The following is a 12130-nucleotide window of genomic DNA, read 5'->3' as shown; positions in this document are numbered from 1 at the left end:
TCTCTAAAAACCAAAAAAAAAAAAAAAAAAAAAAAAAAAAAAGAATATGACTAAATGAAAGTATTTGTAAACATTTGGGAAAGTTTGTAGAAAATTAAATACTGTCACTTTACTATACTTAGATTGATACAAAAAAAGAAATAAATGTAAACTTGTCTAGTTATTATTTACAGATAGTTTTTATATATTATCTAGTTAGATCCAGTATTATTATTCTAAATAGCAGTGATAGTTAATCACATTTATTTAACTTTTTTTCCCAGCTACTGTGATGTAGTCACCTTCAAGGAGGATACAGGCTAAATTCCTTTATCCTACTTATATTTTCTGATCACATTTACTTTATTTACTTATTTAATGTATATGAGTGTTGTATCTGAATTTACACTTTTATGCCAGAAAGGGGGCTTAGATACCACTTTAGATGACTGTGAGCTACCATATGGTTGCTGAGAATTGAACTCAGGACCTCTGGAAGAGTGACCAGTACTCTTAACCACTGAGGCATCTATCTCTCCAGCCTAAAACAGTTCTTTTTTAATTTTAATTTTTTAATTTTTTTTTATTGTTTGAGACAGTTTGACAGAAAATGCCTCCCAAAGGGAGTAGCACTATTAGGAGGTGTGACCTTGTTGGAGGAAGTGTGTCACTGTGGGGGGGGAGGTTGAGTTCTCTTTTGCTTAAGCTTTCCTCGGTGATAGTTGACTTCCTATTGCTTGCTTGCAGATATTATGATGCTCCCCACATAATGATCATGGACTGAACCTCTGAAGCTATAAGCAAGCTACCCTCAATAAATGTTTTCTTTATAAGAATTTCCACGGCTATGGTGTCTCTTTACAGCAATAAAAACCCAAACTAAAACACAGGGTTTCTCTGTGTAGCCTTGGCTCTCCTGAAACTTGTTCTGTACACCAGGTTGGCCTCAAAGATCTGCCTGCCTCTGCCTCCTAAGTGCTGAGATTAAAGACGTACACTACCACTGCCCAGCTCACATTTATTTTTGAAATAGATTGATTTGTTCACTCAAAAAATACTGTTCTCAGTTCTGCGCTATGCCCTTCAAATTCCTGTTCATCAACTGCTGCTGTTTGTAGTATTTGGTGGGTTCCTAAGACAGAATATCTTCTTGAGTATTGTATTTTTTTGCAGGGCCATTTAGAATATTTGAATGTACATCAGAGAACGTTATACTGTTTTCTTGGACATCTTTTAGTATTTAATGTGTTTTATCACTGTCAGAGTACCACAGAGGTTAACAAAGATTCGGAATCTAATAATTATTTTTCTATTAGATCATTACTTATTAGCATTCCATGGGTAGTAAAAATCTGCTACTTTTCTCAATGTTCCATATCCGTTATTATGTAATTCATGCAGCAATCTGTGAGGGTTAAGAAAACTAGGGAAGAGAGATGTTAACTGACTCTTAAACATGACTCAGAATCCAAAGAGCCTTGAAAGACCCTCACTCACTTGGGTGTAGGCCCAAGAGGGAGAAGCCCCGCGACTCAATTAACCAGTCCAGCAGATGCAAGAAGCAAGAGGGTTTATTAGCGAGGGTGCCACTGGATGTCTCTAGTCTCCAAAGAGATGAGCACCCCGAACAGCAATTCCAGAAAAATTTTATTTGCAAAAACCACAACATTAGCCTAGTGGGTATGAGGTACAAAATGATCGGACATAACATAAGCATATTAGATCAGACCTGGGCCACAATTGTCAGTTCCCTTAAATTTCCCAGAAATACCATAAAAACATTGACATTGCACACAAACTTTATCTGTCTCGGTCTGGGCACCAGATGCTTCCTGAGGGTGAGTGGAACAGGGTACTGTGGTCAGGATGCAAGCGCGACAGTTAGGGTTATTTGCAAAATTTGCAAGTTTATACTTCTCTTTTTTGTTGCTGATTGACTTTAATCTAAAAGTAGTTGCAAACAGGCTTTTCAGCCTGACTAGGAGAGTGCTTTGGCTACAGAATCCTGTGTGGCACTGCCTTAGTGCTTCACATGCTGTGGTCCTCTTACTACCTGCCTTAGAGTTTCCTGGGATGTTCTTAGAAATGTGGATTCCTGAACTTCACCTCATGTTTCAATATAAAAGTTTGTCACCCCACTGGGTCACCTGTCCTTATTGTGTTAGAGGAAGTTTTAGCTTTACTTAGCTGTTAACCTAGAAATATGGTCAGCATTAATGAACCATCCTTAATTTCTGGAATGTATAACACTAGACTCAGTATTAACCCTTCTTTTCTTGGTGATAACCTTTCAACATTTGTCTTTGCTCTAAGATTGTTATGGATTTTAAGCACCCAGAGGGTGTCACTGTACAAGTTATGTTACCTCGTCGGAGTTTGCTGGTGATGACAGGAGAATCTAGATACCTTTGGACTCATGGGTATGTATTGTGGTAACCTTGGTGACTGATGGGAAACTTTCTGTTTTGTAAGATTTCTTATTCTTTTCTGTTGAACTACTGAAGCCATGTCCTGTGCCTGCACATCAAATTATTTGGGTACAAACCACCTAGGATGTATGCAGAGATTTTGTTTCTTTGTTTTGTTTTCTTTTTAATGTACTGCCTTTTTATTCTAAAAAGATTTTAAATTTAAAGAAAAAGTTTAAGTGTAATAGAGCAAACCTATAGTTCTCAGTTGTGAATACTTTGCTGCATCTTACTTTTTCTCACTTATTGTCATCATGCTTTTGCTTAATCATCTGAAAGTTAACTTTTTCTTTGTTTTGGTAGAAATGTATCATCTATGGTTGTTTGAGGTCAGTACATTATACTGCTAGAATTTATGTGTGTGAGAAAAAGTATATATATATATATATATATATATATATATATATAATATTGCATGATTTTTTATGAATTCTGATCTGCTTATAAATTTTAACTCGCACATTTCAAATATTCAAGGTAATGATCATTTTATTAATAACCTGTCCTATGCTTTCATTTATTTATTTATTGAAAATAGATTCTTCTCTTGTACAGTATATTGTGGCCAGTTTCCATACCCTCCGTGCTTCCCAGCTTTCTTCTACCTCATCTCCCCAGATCCATACTTTTAGTCTGTTTCCTTTTCAGAAAAGAGCAGACCTCTGAGAGATGACAAACAGGACAAAACATGATATAATAAGTCAAGGCAAATACCTATATATTGAGTCTGGACAAGGCAGCCCAATAAAAGGAAAAGAGTCCCAAAAGCAGGCAAAAGAGTCGGTGATACACCTGCTCCCACTGTTAGGAGTCCCACAAAAACACTAAGCTAACAACCATAACCTGTATTCAGAGAACTTGGTACAGACTCATCCAGACCTTGTGCCTACTACTTGAGTTTCTGTGAGCACGTGTGTAAGGTTTCTATTGCTCTTAAGAAACGCCATGACTTTGAAAGGCCTTATAAAGGAAAACGTTTAATTAGGGTAGGCTTACAGTTCAGAGGTTTAGTACATTAATGTCATGGTGAAAAGCATGGTAGCATTCAGGCAGACATGGTGCTGGAGCTGATCTGCAGGCAGTGAGATTACCTGACTTGAGCTTTTGAGACCTCAAAGCAGACCCCCTAGTGACACACTTCCTCTAACAAAGCCACACCTATTCCAGCAAGACCATATCTCCTAATAGCACCACTCCCTATATGAACCAAGTAGTCAAACATATGAGTCTATGGGAGCCATTCCTATTCAAACCACCATACCATGTGAGCCCTACTTAGTTGATTCAGTGGGCTGTGTTCTGGTGCCCTCCATCTCCTCTTATTCTTACCTTCCCCTCTTCTGCAGGTTTCCCAGATTTCTGAGGGGGGAGGGGACCTGGTAGAGACCTCCAATTTAAATTGTCTGTCTCACCCACATAATATCTGGCCATGGGTCTCTGTACCTATTCCGTCTGCTGCTGGAGGAAGCATCTCTGATGATGAGGGTACAAGACCCCTATCTATGAACAGATCAGAATATCATTAGGAATCATTTTATTATTTTTTTCTTGACAGTTATATTTTGTTCCTGGCATCTAGGCAGTGTAGGTAATAGCTTCCTTCTTGTGATGTGAGACTCGGGTTAAAATATTGGTTGGCCACTCTCAGGAGTTCTTTGCCACAATTGCTCCTTCACATCTTTCAAGTGGGACAAATTGTAGGTTGAAGGTTTTGTAGCTGGGTTGGTGATGTGAGATTCCCCTCTGTATGCTGGGAATACCATTGGTTAATAAAGAAAGTATTTTGGGCCTGCGCAGGGAATGGAGGTAGGCAGGGAAAACAAAGCTGAATGCTGGGAGAAAGGAGGTGGAATCAGGGGAGAAGCCATGTACCCCCCCCCCCCACACACACACTGCTAGAGACAGGTGCCGTAACTTTAGCCAGTAAGCCACAGTCACGTGGCGATACACAGATTAATGGAGATGGATTAAATTTATATTTAAGAGTTAACCAATAAGAAGCTAGAGCTAATGGGCCAAGCAGTCATTTAATTAATATAGTTTCTGTGTGATTATTTCTGGGCTAAGTAGCCAGGGACAAACAAGTGGCTCTCTCCTCCAATAGGGTTGGCTCCATTTTTCTCCTTCCAGAGCATGCAGAATATCTTCTTGAACCAAACTGACTATAACAAAAGGGTGAAAGCTCCATGGTTTCTTCACTGTACATATAGATATAGATATAGATGTAGAATTTAGAGAGGGGCTCAGTCTCTCACATTCAGTGAGCTGTATAGATGTTGTACTAAGAAATGGCACTTTCAGTTTCAGAGAATGATCTGTCCTCGTATCAGCTTAGGTTATTTAGGGATCTCCTCAGCACCCCTTCGGCCAACAGCACAACTAAATGCAACCCAGTCCCACCACTAAAAACCTTGCCTGGCTACAAAGATGGTCAGTTCAGACTCCATAACCTCTGTTGCTAGGAGTCCTCACTAGGGTCACCCACACAGATTCCAGGAAGTTGCATTTCCACTCAAACCCCAGTTGACCCCCTCATTCCTGCTATTTCATTCTTTATTCATTTCTTCTTTAAGGACCTCTGCCATTCATATAATTGGTTTTAAGGTCTTTATCTTGTGCTTTAGCTATGTTGGAATATTCAGGACCTTATGTAGTAGGATAGGTGGGCTTTGGTAGAGACGTATTTCCCTTGCTGTTGTAAAATGTGTTTTTGTGTTGGCATCTAGGCATCTGGGATTGAGGTGATTTTAAGTCTAGGTTTGCCTTTGTTGGGTTGTATGTTGACTGTTTTGCCTTTTCCTGGCCTCCTTGACTTGTGTGTTCATGGGAATGCTTGCTGGTGTTGGAGACTGGGGGAAAAGGAAGCCAGGGGGAGATAGTCTGTTTCAGTGCTAGGAATGACCCTAAATATTGGGTCTGAGGGAACAGAGAGAATGGAGAAAATTTGGGAGCAGTCTACCTGGTCATTTGGCAGTCATAGCCTGTGGTTGAGCAAGTGGTGGTGCCCAAGATGGAGATGGAATACAGAATCAAAGTGGGAGAGTAGCCTAGAGGGGGATGGACCATGAGTCCCACAGGAGGTATGGACAGGGCAAGGCAAGGCTGCATCTTATATTCTGTTACAGAGCTGTGGATGACCCTGGGGAGTGGGTCTGGGGAAGCAAGAAGTTGCAGAACATCTGTTAGCAGCCTTCCTGGTGTTCTGGTGGTGTGTGGCCTGTGGTTGAGCATGGGTTATCCACTTGTGTTTTCAGGGTTGGTCTTCTGGCAGGCATGGCCTGTGGTTGAGTAGGGGTGTCTTCCCAAGTAGAGGTTATGTGCCCAATTTGGGGGCTGGGACACAGAGAAGAAATGGGGAGGGGAGGCCATGGAGGGATGGTCTGTGGGAGTCATCAGATACATGGATGGAGGCTGGGGAGGCAAGCTACAGCTGGTGTTCTGTTGCAGCCCTGGGGGCTACCCTGAGAATTAGGTTGGGAAACAGAGACAATGGAGAAGGTCCCTCCCTGGGCAGCCTACCTGGTACCTTGTCTTCTTTCAGGCTCTTCCTGTCATTGAACTGAGTGTTTGCTAGAGGTGGAGGTTGGGACACAACAAAGAGGAAAAAGCCAAGGTGAGGTTTTGAGATCCACAGGAGGTGTGGACAGTGGCGAGGGGAAGCTGCAGCTGATGTTCTGTTGCAACACTAGGAGCCACTCTGAGAATTGAGTTTAGGGGGACAAAGAATAACTGTCTTAGTTTGAGTCATAAAAAATAAATGGCCTGATTTTAATTCTTTTTCATAACCATTATAATATTTGCACTGAAATGCAATCTAATCAGTTTTCTCAAGTATTCTTGGAATTTTGAAAATAAACAGGTTTTCTTTTGGGGTTCAGGCTCTTTGTGTTGTCACTCATTCTTAAGCTTTTAAGAAAAATGACATTATAGTAAGTGAAAAATAAGGAGTTACTTTGCATATAGATTGTGAAACAACTCTTCTTGGAAATACTAAAGCTTCTTTGTAGTCAGACTTTTTCATCGGGACTGTCGGCTCCCCAGGAATGACACAGAAACTATTATTAATTATAAAAGGTTGGCCAATAGCTTAGGCTTGTTTCTAATTAGCTCTTATAACTTGTATTAATCTATATCTTTTAATCCATATTCTTTTATGTGGTTCAGTTACTTTTACTCTGTATTACCCTTTCTTGCTCTGAATCTCCTGGCATCTCCCCTTCTTCCCAGCATCCTCTCTCCCTGGAAATCCTGCCTAGGCCATTCAGCTTTTTATTAAACTATTCAGAGTGACACATTTTCACAGTATACAAAAGATTATTTCATAACATTTCTCAGACACTATTTTGATCACACTTTTTTTTATTGAAGGTATATTATGTCCTTAAATGTTAACAGTAGTTATATATGAAAGTTTGGATTCTAAGTCATACTAATTTAATTTAAAGCTGATGTAAGGGTTATACATTCTTTCTTATATTATTAGGAGGAATAAAAATAAGTATTAACATTATATTTGAAGGTTGCCATTGACATTCATTACCCCCAAAGTGACTGACTGTGAGTGTGCATTTGCATGCTGTAGAAAGAGATGGAGAAAAAGGTGTAGGTTGTCAGATATGGGGAAGAGTGTGATAGAGGAAACAGACAAATGATATACCAACTATTTGCTTGTTAAGATCTTTGGTGAGCCGGGCGATGGTGGCGCACGCCTTTAATCCCAGCACTCGGGAGGCAGAGGCAGGCGGATCTCTGTGAGTTCGAGACCAGCCTGGTCTACAGAGCTAGATCCAGGACAGGCTCCAAAGCCACAGAGAAACCCTGTCTCGAAAAACCAAAAAAAAAAAAAAAAAAAAAAAAAAAAAAAAAAAGATCTTTGGTGAAGGGGAGGATAAATTGAAATAAGCATGCCAGCATAAGGAATCAACCTTTTGATGTTTATTCTGGAAAAAAAAATAACAAAATTCCAACCTGCTATATGTATATTCTTTTTCAAGTGCATTGTAATTTGTAGAATGTCATGTATTTGAAACATCATGTTAATCCCAACACTTGTTGTATTCCCTAAATGTTGTCACTATAATGCCAAGTAAGTTATTTTACTTATTGTCTTCAGAATTACACCCAGAAAATTTGATACTGTCCAAGCATCTGAGCAGTTCAAAGGTGGAATAATCACCAGTGACATTGGAGACTTGACTTTAAGCAAGCGGGGAATTCGAACATCATTTACGTTTAGGAAAGTGAGACGTGTGCCCTGTAATTGTAGTAAGTCTTTAATTTCATCTATTGTGCATCAGAATAAATGGGGTATGGAAACCCTTTAAAGGTGTTGATACTTAGGAGAGCTTTTTCTTAACTTCTCCAGGAATATCTGCTGTACTCCGCATGTGTTAGGCTTCCGTAGCACTTCTCTGAGCTGCCTCCATCAGAGTTTATCTTCTATGAAGGCAGAGGCTATATTTCATCATTAATTCACTCGATATTTGGTCCTTTAGCATCCTTGAGTGCCAAGAAAATGCTTTACTTTTTGAAGTAGTAGCTAAGAGTGTTGGGATTGTAAGGCAATAAAAAATTTCTTATGGAGAAATGATTTTTGTTGGCAAGTCTTGTCAGGCCTTTAATTTTTCTTTTTTAATCTCAACAGAGAATTTGGAGATGACAGATTGCTTGTGTGAGTGACTCTGGGGTAGTAAGTGGAGGTTTATAATTTAGTCAGTTTGAAAACCTGTAAGGATCTGAGAAGAACTGCACCACAGGATGCTGTTCTGATTTGTTTATATAAGTATGTTGTTCTCTATATTTATTTCTTGAAATCAGCAGAAAATTCATTTACTTTATAAATGCTAATTTGTAATGACAGTAATCAGAGAATGCTTTTTACATCACAGGTGTTTCAATTCAGGATAGCTTGTAACAATAGCCATTTTATTTAGCTACAATCTTAAAAAATAAATAAGTGAGAACTCTTTTATCTCAGGGCTGGAGAGATGGTTCAGCTGTAGATCTTCCAGAGGACCTGAGTTTTCTTCTTCCCAGTGCCTATGTTGTCAGAATGTCACTCCAGCTCCAAAGGATCTGATACTTCTGGCCTCCACAGGCACTCCCCTTCCACATGGTGTATGCACACAGACACACATACACATGAAATGAAAATAAATCTTAAAGAATGATAATCCTGTTTTAAAAAACTTGAAATGACTCTATTTGTGAGGCTGAAAATGTGATACTTTAAAATATGTTTGGTATTTGATAAGTCCTACACTACTGGCAGCCTTACAAGGTATAGAAACTAAAGCAAAGCTCCTATTCTCCAGCTTCTTAAAAATTTGGTTAGAGAAGCTAGGTTTCTTATGCAAATGTGTCATCGTTGTGGATGGTTATTAATTATAAGTGAAACACTAAAAGCATTTCTCTGGGTCTTTTTGTTCTGTTTGCAGATTTTTCCTCCTTTTCTTTCCTCCTCTTTATTCTTTGACAGTTTTGTGTGTGTGTCGTAAATTTCAGTCATTTTCACTCACCATTACTCCTCTCCTACCAACAAATCCCTAACTCCTTACTTGTTTTGTTTTGAGTTTTGTTTCCTGACCCATTGAGTTTAATTAGAATTGCTTACTTAAATGTGGTGTAGAATTATTTTCTGGACCATGGACAACTTATCCGTGACTATGTAACTGAAGAAAATGATACCTCTTCCCCTGGCAGCCATTAACTACCCCTCAATCCTGTTCCATATATTGATTTTATTTGATACCCTAGTCTTTTGCATAAAAATTTAACATTGCTTTACTTATTATTTCATAAATATATTTTAATTCATTATTTATCTAATTTTTTATTATTGATTGAGTGAGTGATTGATTGAGATAGGTCTCACTCTATAAGCCTAGACAGCGTGGACCTCACTTTGTAGTACAGTGTGCCCTCAAATTAATGGTGGTCCTGCTGCTCAGATTCTATGGTGGTGGGGTTATAGGCATGTTCCACCACAGCTGGATACAGAGTGTTTTTCTTCTCATTTAGGTTACTCCTCAGTCTGTGACAGACAGAGGAAGGCCACACTTCCTTCCCTTCCAGAGAGCAGTAAAGAAGCATGCCAGCTGGAACAAGAGCATGTTCATCGTGTCTATGATTTGATTGCAAGACACTTCAGCAGCACAAGACACAGCCCATGGCCACGCATCGTGGAGTTTCTGAAAGCTTTGCCAAGTGGTTCTGTAGTGGCAGATGTTGGATGTGGAAACGGAAAGTACCTTGGCATTAACAAGGAGTTATATATGGCAAGTAATTGCTTCTGCTTTCTTTAAATTGAAAAAATGGGATGGAGGTTTATGTGTGAGTATTGTATTTAACATCATTTTCACTCCTTCCTCTCCCGGTTTCAATTCCTTCTATGTTTCCCTTCCTATTACGTTTATAACCTCTCATTTCACTGTTATTGTCACATAAATATTCATATGTATATATAAATATAGCCTGTTGAGTCAATTTATTGTGTGTGTATGACAGTTTGGGATTTCTTAGCCTGTAGGGGACACTCCTCCCTGAATAAGACTGATTCTCTCTTTCTTAGTAGTCATTAATTGCCCTGCTTTTTATGCAGGGGTAGAGCCTTATGAAATTTCTCTCATCCACATTAGCATGTAAGGTATGGTGTCACTGTTCAGGTCTAGCCATATTTAGGCAGCTATATTGTTGAGACTCTATGGGTGTATCTTCCCTGTCCTATATAAGAGATGCTGTCTTACAGCAGATGTTCTATTCCTGTGGCTCCTCAAATCTTTCTGCTCCTCTTACATGATTCCCTTGCTTTATGCATCAGCTTTATCACTCCCTTATTAGGATGCCCCAATATTGAAAACCTCGCTAAAAAATCCTTTCTAATCTATAGTTGATAAACATAAGATAGTTTACTGATAGTCATATTACAAAGTAAAATCTAAAGATGTGAAAAATTACAAAGAATATAATGGTCATAAATATCTGGGTGGATAAAAAAGAATTGGAGGAGTCTTGGGATGATACTTCAGTAGATAAAATGCTTGCCACATAAGCTTGAGAACCTGAGTTCTGTTCCCAAGTACCCACATAAAAAAACTGGATGTGGTGGTATGTGATGCTATCCCAGTGCTGGGGAGGCAGTGACAGGAGGATCCCTCAGGCTCAGTAACCGACCAGCGTAGCTGAATCAGTGAGTCTCAGGTGTCCCTGAGAGACTTTTGCCTCAAAAATACAAGTTGGGCAGCACTTGAGGTACGACAACTGAGGTTGACTTATTGCCTTCATACTTAAGTGAACATATGCACACTTAGCCACATATGAACACACACACACACCTAAAAGAAAAGATTGGACATGTTTCTTAATTTTTAGTCTGCAGCAACCTCAATAAGAGTATATACTTTGACAAGGAACCACTACAAGGAAAGCGCAAAGATAGAAACACAGTAAGTAAGTGAACTTCTTGCACCTCTTCAAAAATGCTCCCTTGCAGCAGTTGGAGACTATTACAGAAAGCAACAACTAGTCAAATTGCCAAGAACAACTGGTGATGAGCAGTTGAATGCTAGTTGATACATCTTTAGCACAGCTCCTACACCTGAATAACAGAGACTTGTTCCTGTGCCTTCTGGGTCTAAACTAGTGCTCATTTGTTAAGAGTATTGCCTCATAGATTTAAAAACTTTCAAGTTTACTATGTGTCTGCTTTCATTTGTTACCATTTTTTTCTTTGAGTCACTTTTTCTTCTCATGTAAATAAAGTTTTGTGTGGTAGACATTGATGTAAAATTCATATTACCACTGTTCTGTGTGACTAGAGCTTTTATTTCTCAAGACTGGGGGTGAAGGAGGGAAGGTAGAGAGTCAGAATGAACAAGTCAGTCTATATGGAAGTTATTGAAATATTTCCTATTCTTTGGAATATTGGCTTCCTTCCCCACCCTTCATACTTTGTACTGACACAAAGAGAAAACTATTCCTGGAGTTGCGGGAAAGTCGGGCTGGCACTAAGAGAAGGGTGAAAAGCAGCTTTCCATCGAGGCACCATGGATTCCCGTGGATTGTTGTCATGTGTAGCTCTATTTCCATCGAGGCACCATGGATACCCATGGATTGTTGTCATGTGTAGCTCTATTTTATTTTGTGAATAACACACTACATTTGCTCACATTGAGGAAGTAGGTTTTTGAAGTGTCACGAAGAATACAGTTCAAAATAAGATATTCACACCAGACTTGATAATACATGCCTATTATCTTTGTTCTTCTGGTGCACTTGAGGAAAACTGACAAGCAGGGAAAAATAAAACAAAACAGGGAAAACAAAGTGTGATATAGCTTTGGCTGCCCTAGAACTTGCTATGTAGAACAGGCTGGCTTCAAATTCATAGTGATCTCTCTGCCTCTGAGCCCTAAGTCCTAGGATTAAAGGCATGTTCTACCATGCTTGCAGGGTGTTAACTTCTTAAAAACTTATTCACTGGCGGTGGTGGCACACGCCTTTAATCCCAGCACTCGGGAGGCAGAGGCAGGTGGATCTCTGTGAGTTTGAGGTCAGCCTGGTCTAGAAGAGCTAGTTCCAGGATAGGAACCAAAAGCTACGGAGAAACCCTGTCTCGAAAAAAATAAAATAAAAAAATAAATAAAAATAAATTATTTAGCCCGGCGATGGTGGCTCACGCCTTT

At 39.3% G+C, this 12130-nt stretch overlaps 1 protein-coding gene across 2 annotated transcripts in view; it reads left to right on the top strand.

Annotated features, from left to right (window-relative positions):
- Alkbh8 (alkB homolog 8, tRNA methyltransferase) overlaps positions 1–12130 on the top strand; it is a 65193-nt gene that overhangs the window by 38744 nt on the left and 14319 nt on the right. For both annotated transcript variants that reach the window (XM_005346813.2, XM_013346106.2), the window contains exons 8-10: positions 2293–2399; positions 7561–7712; positions 9468–9724. In XM_005346813.2, coding sequence (XP_005346870.1) covers positions 2293–2399; positions 7561–7712; positions 9468–9724 — 516 coding nt within the window. The remainder of the gene's footprint in view (positions 1–2292; positions 2400–7560; positions 7713–9467; positions 9725–12130) is intronic.

Source organism: Microtus ochrogaster, chromosome 5, assembly GCF_000317375.1.
Source record: "Microtus ochrogaster isolate Prairie Vole_2 chromosome 5, MicOch1.0, whole genome shotgun sequence".
In the NCBI taxonomy this organism is placed as follows: Eukaryota; Metazoa; Chordata; class Mammalia; order Rodentia; family Cricetidae; genus Microtus; species Microtus ochrogaster.
The sequence above is the reverse complement of the archived record's forward strand: the minus strand, read 5'-3'. Positions and strand labels throughout refer to the sequence as shown.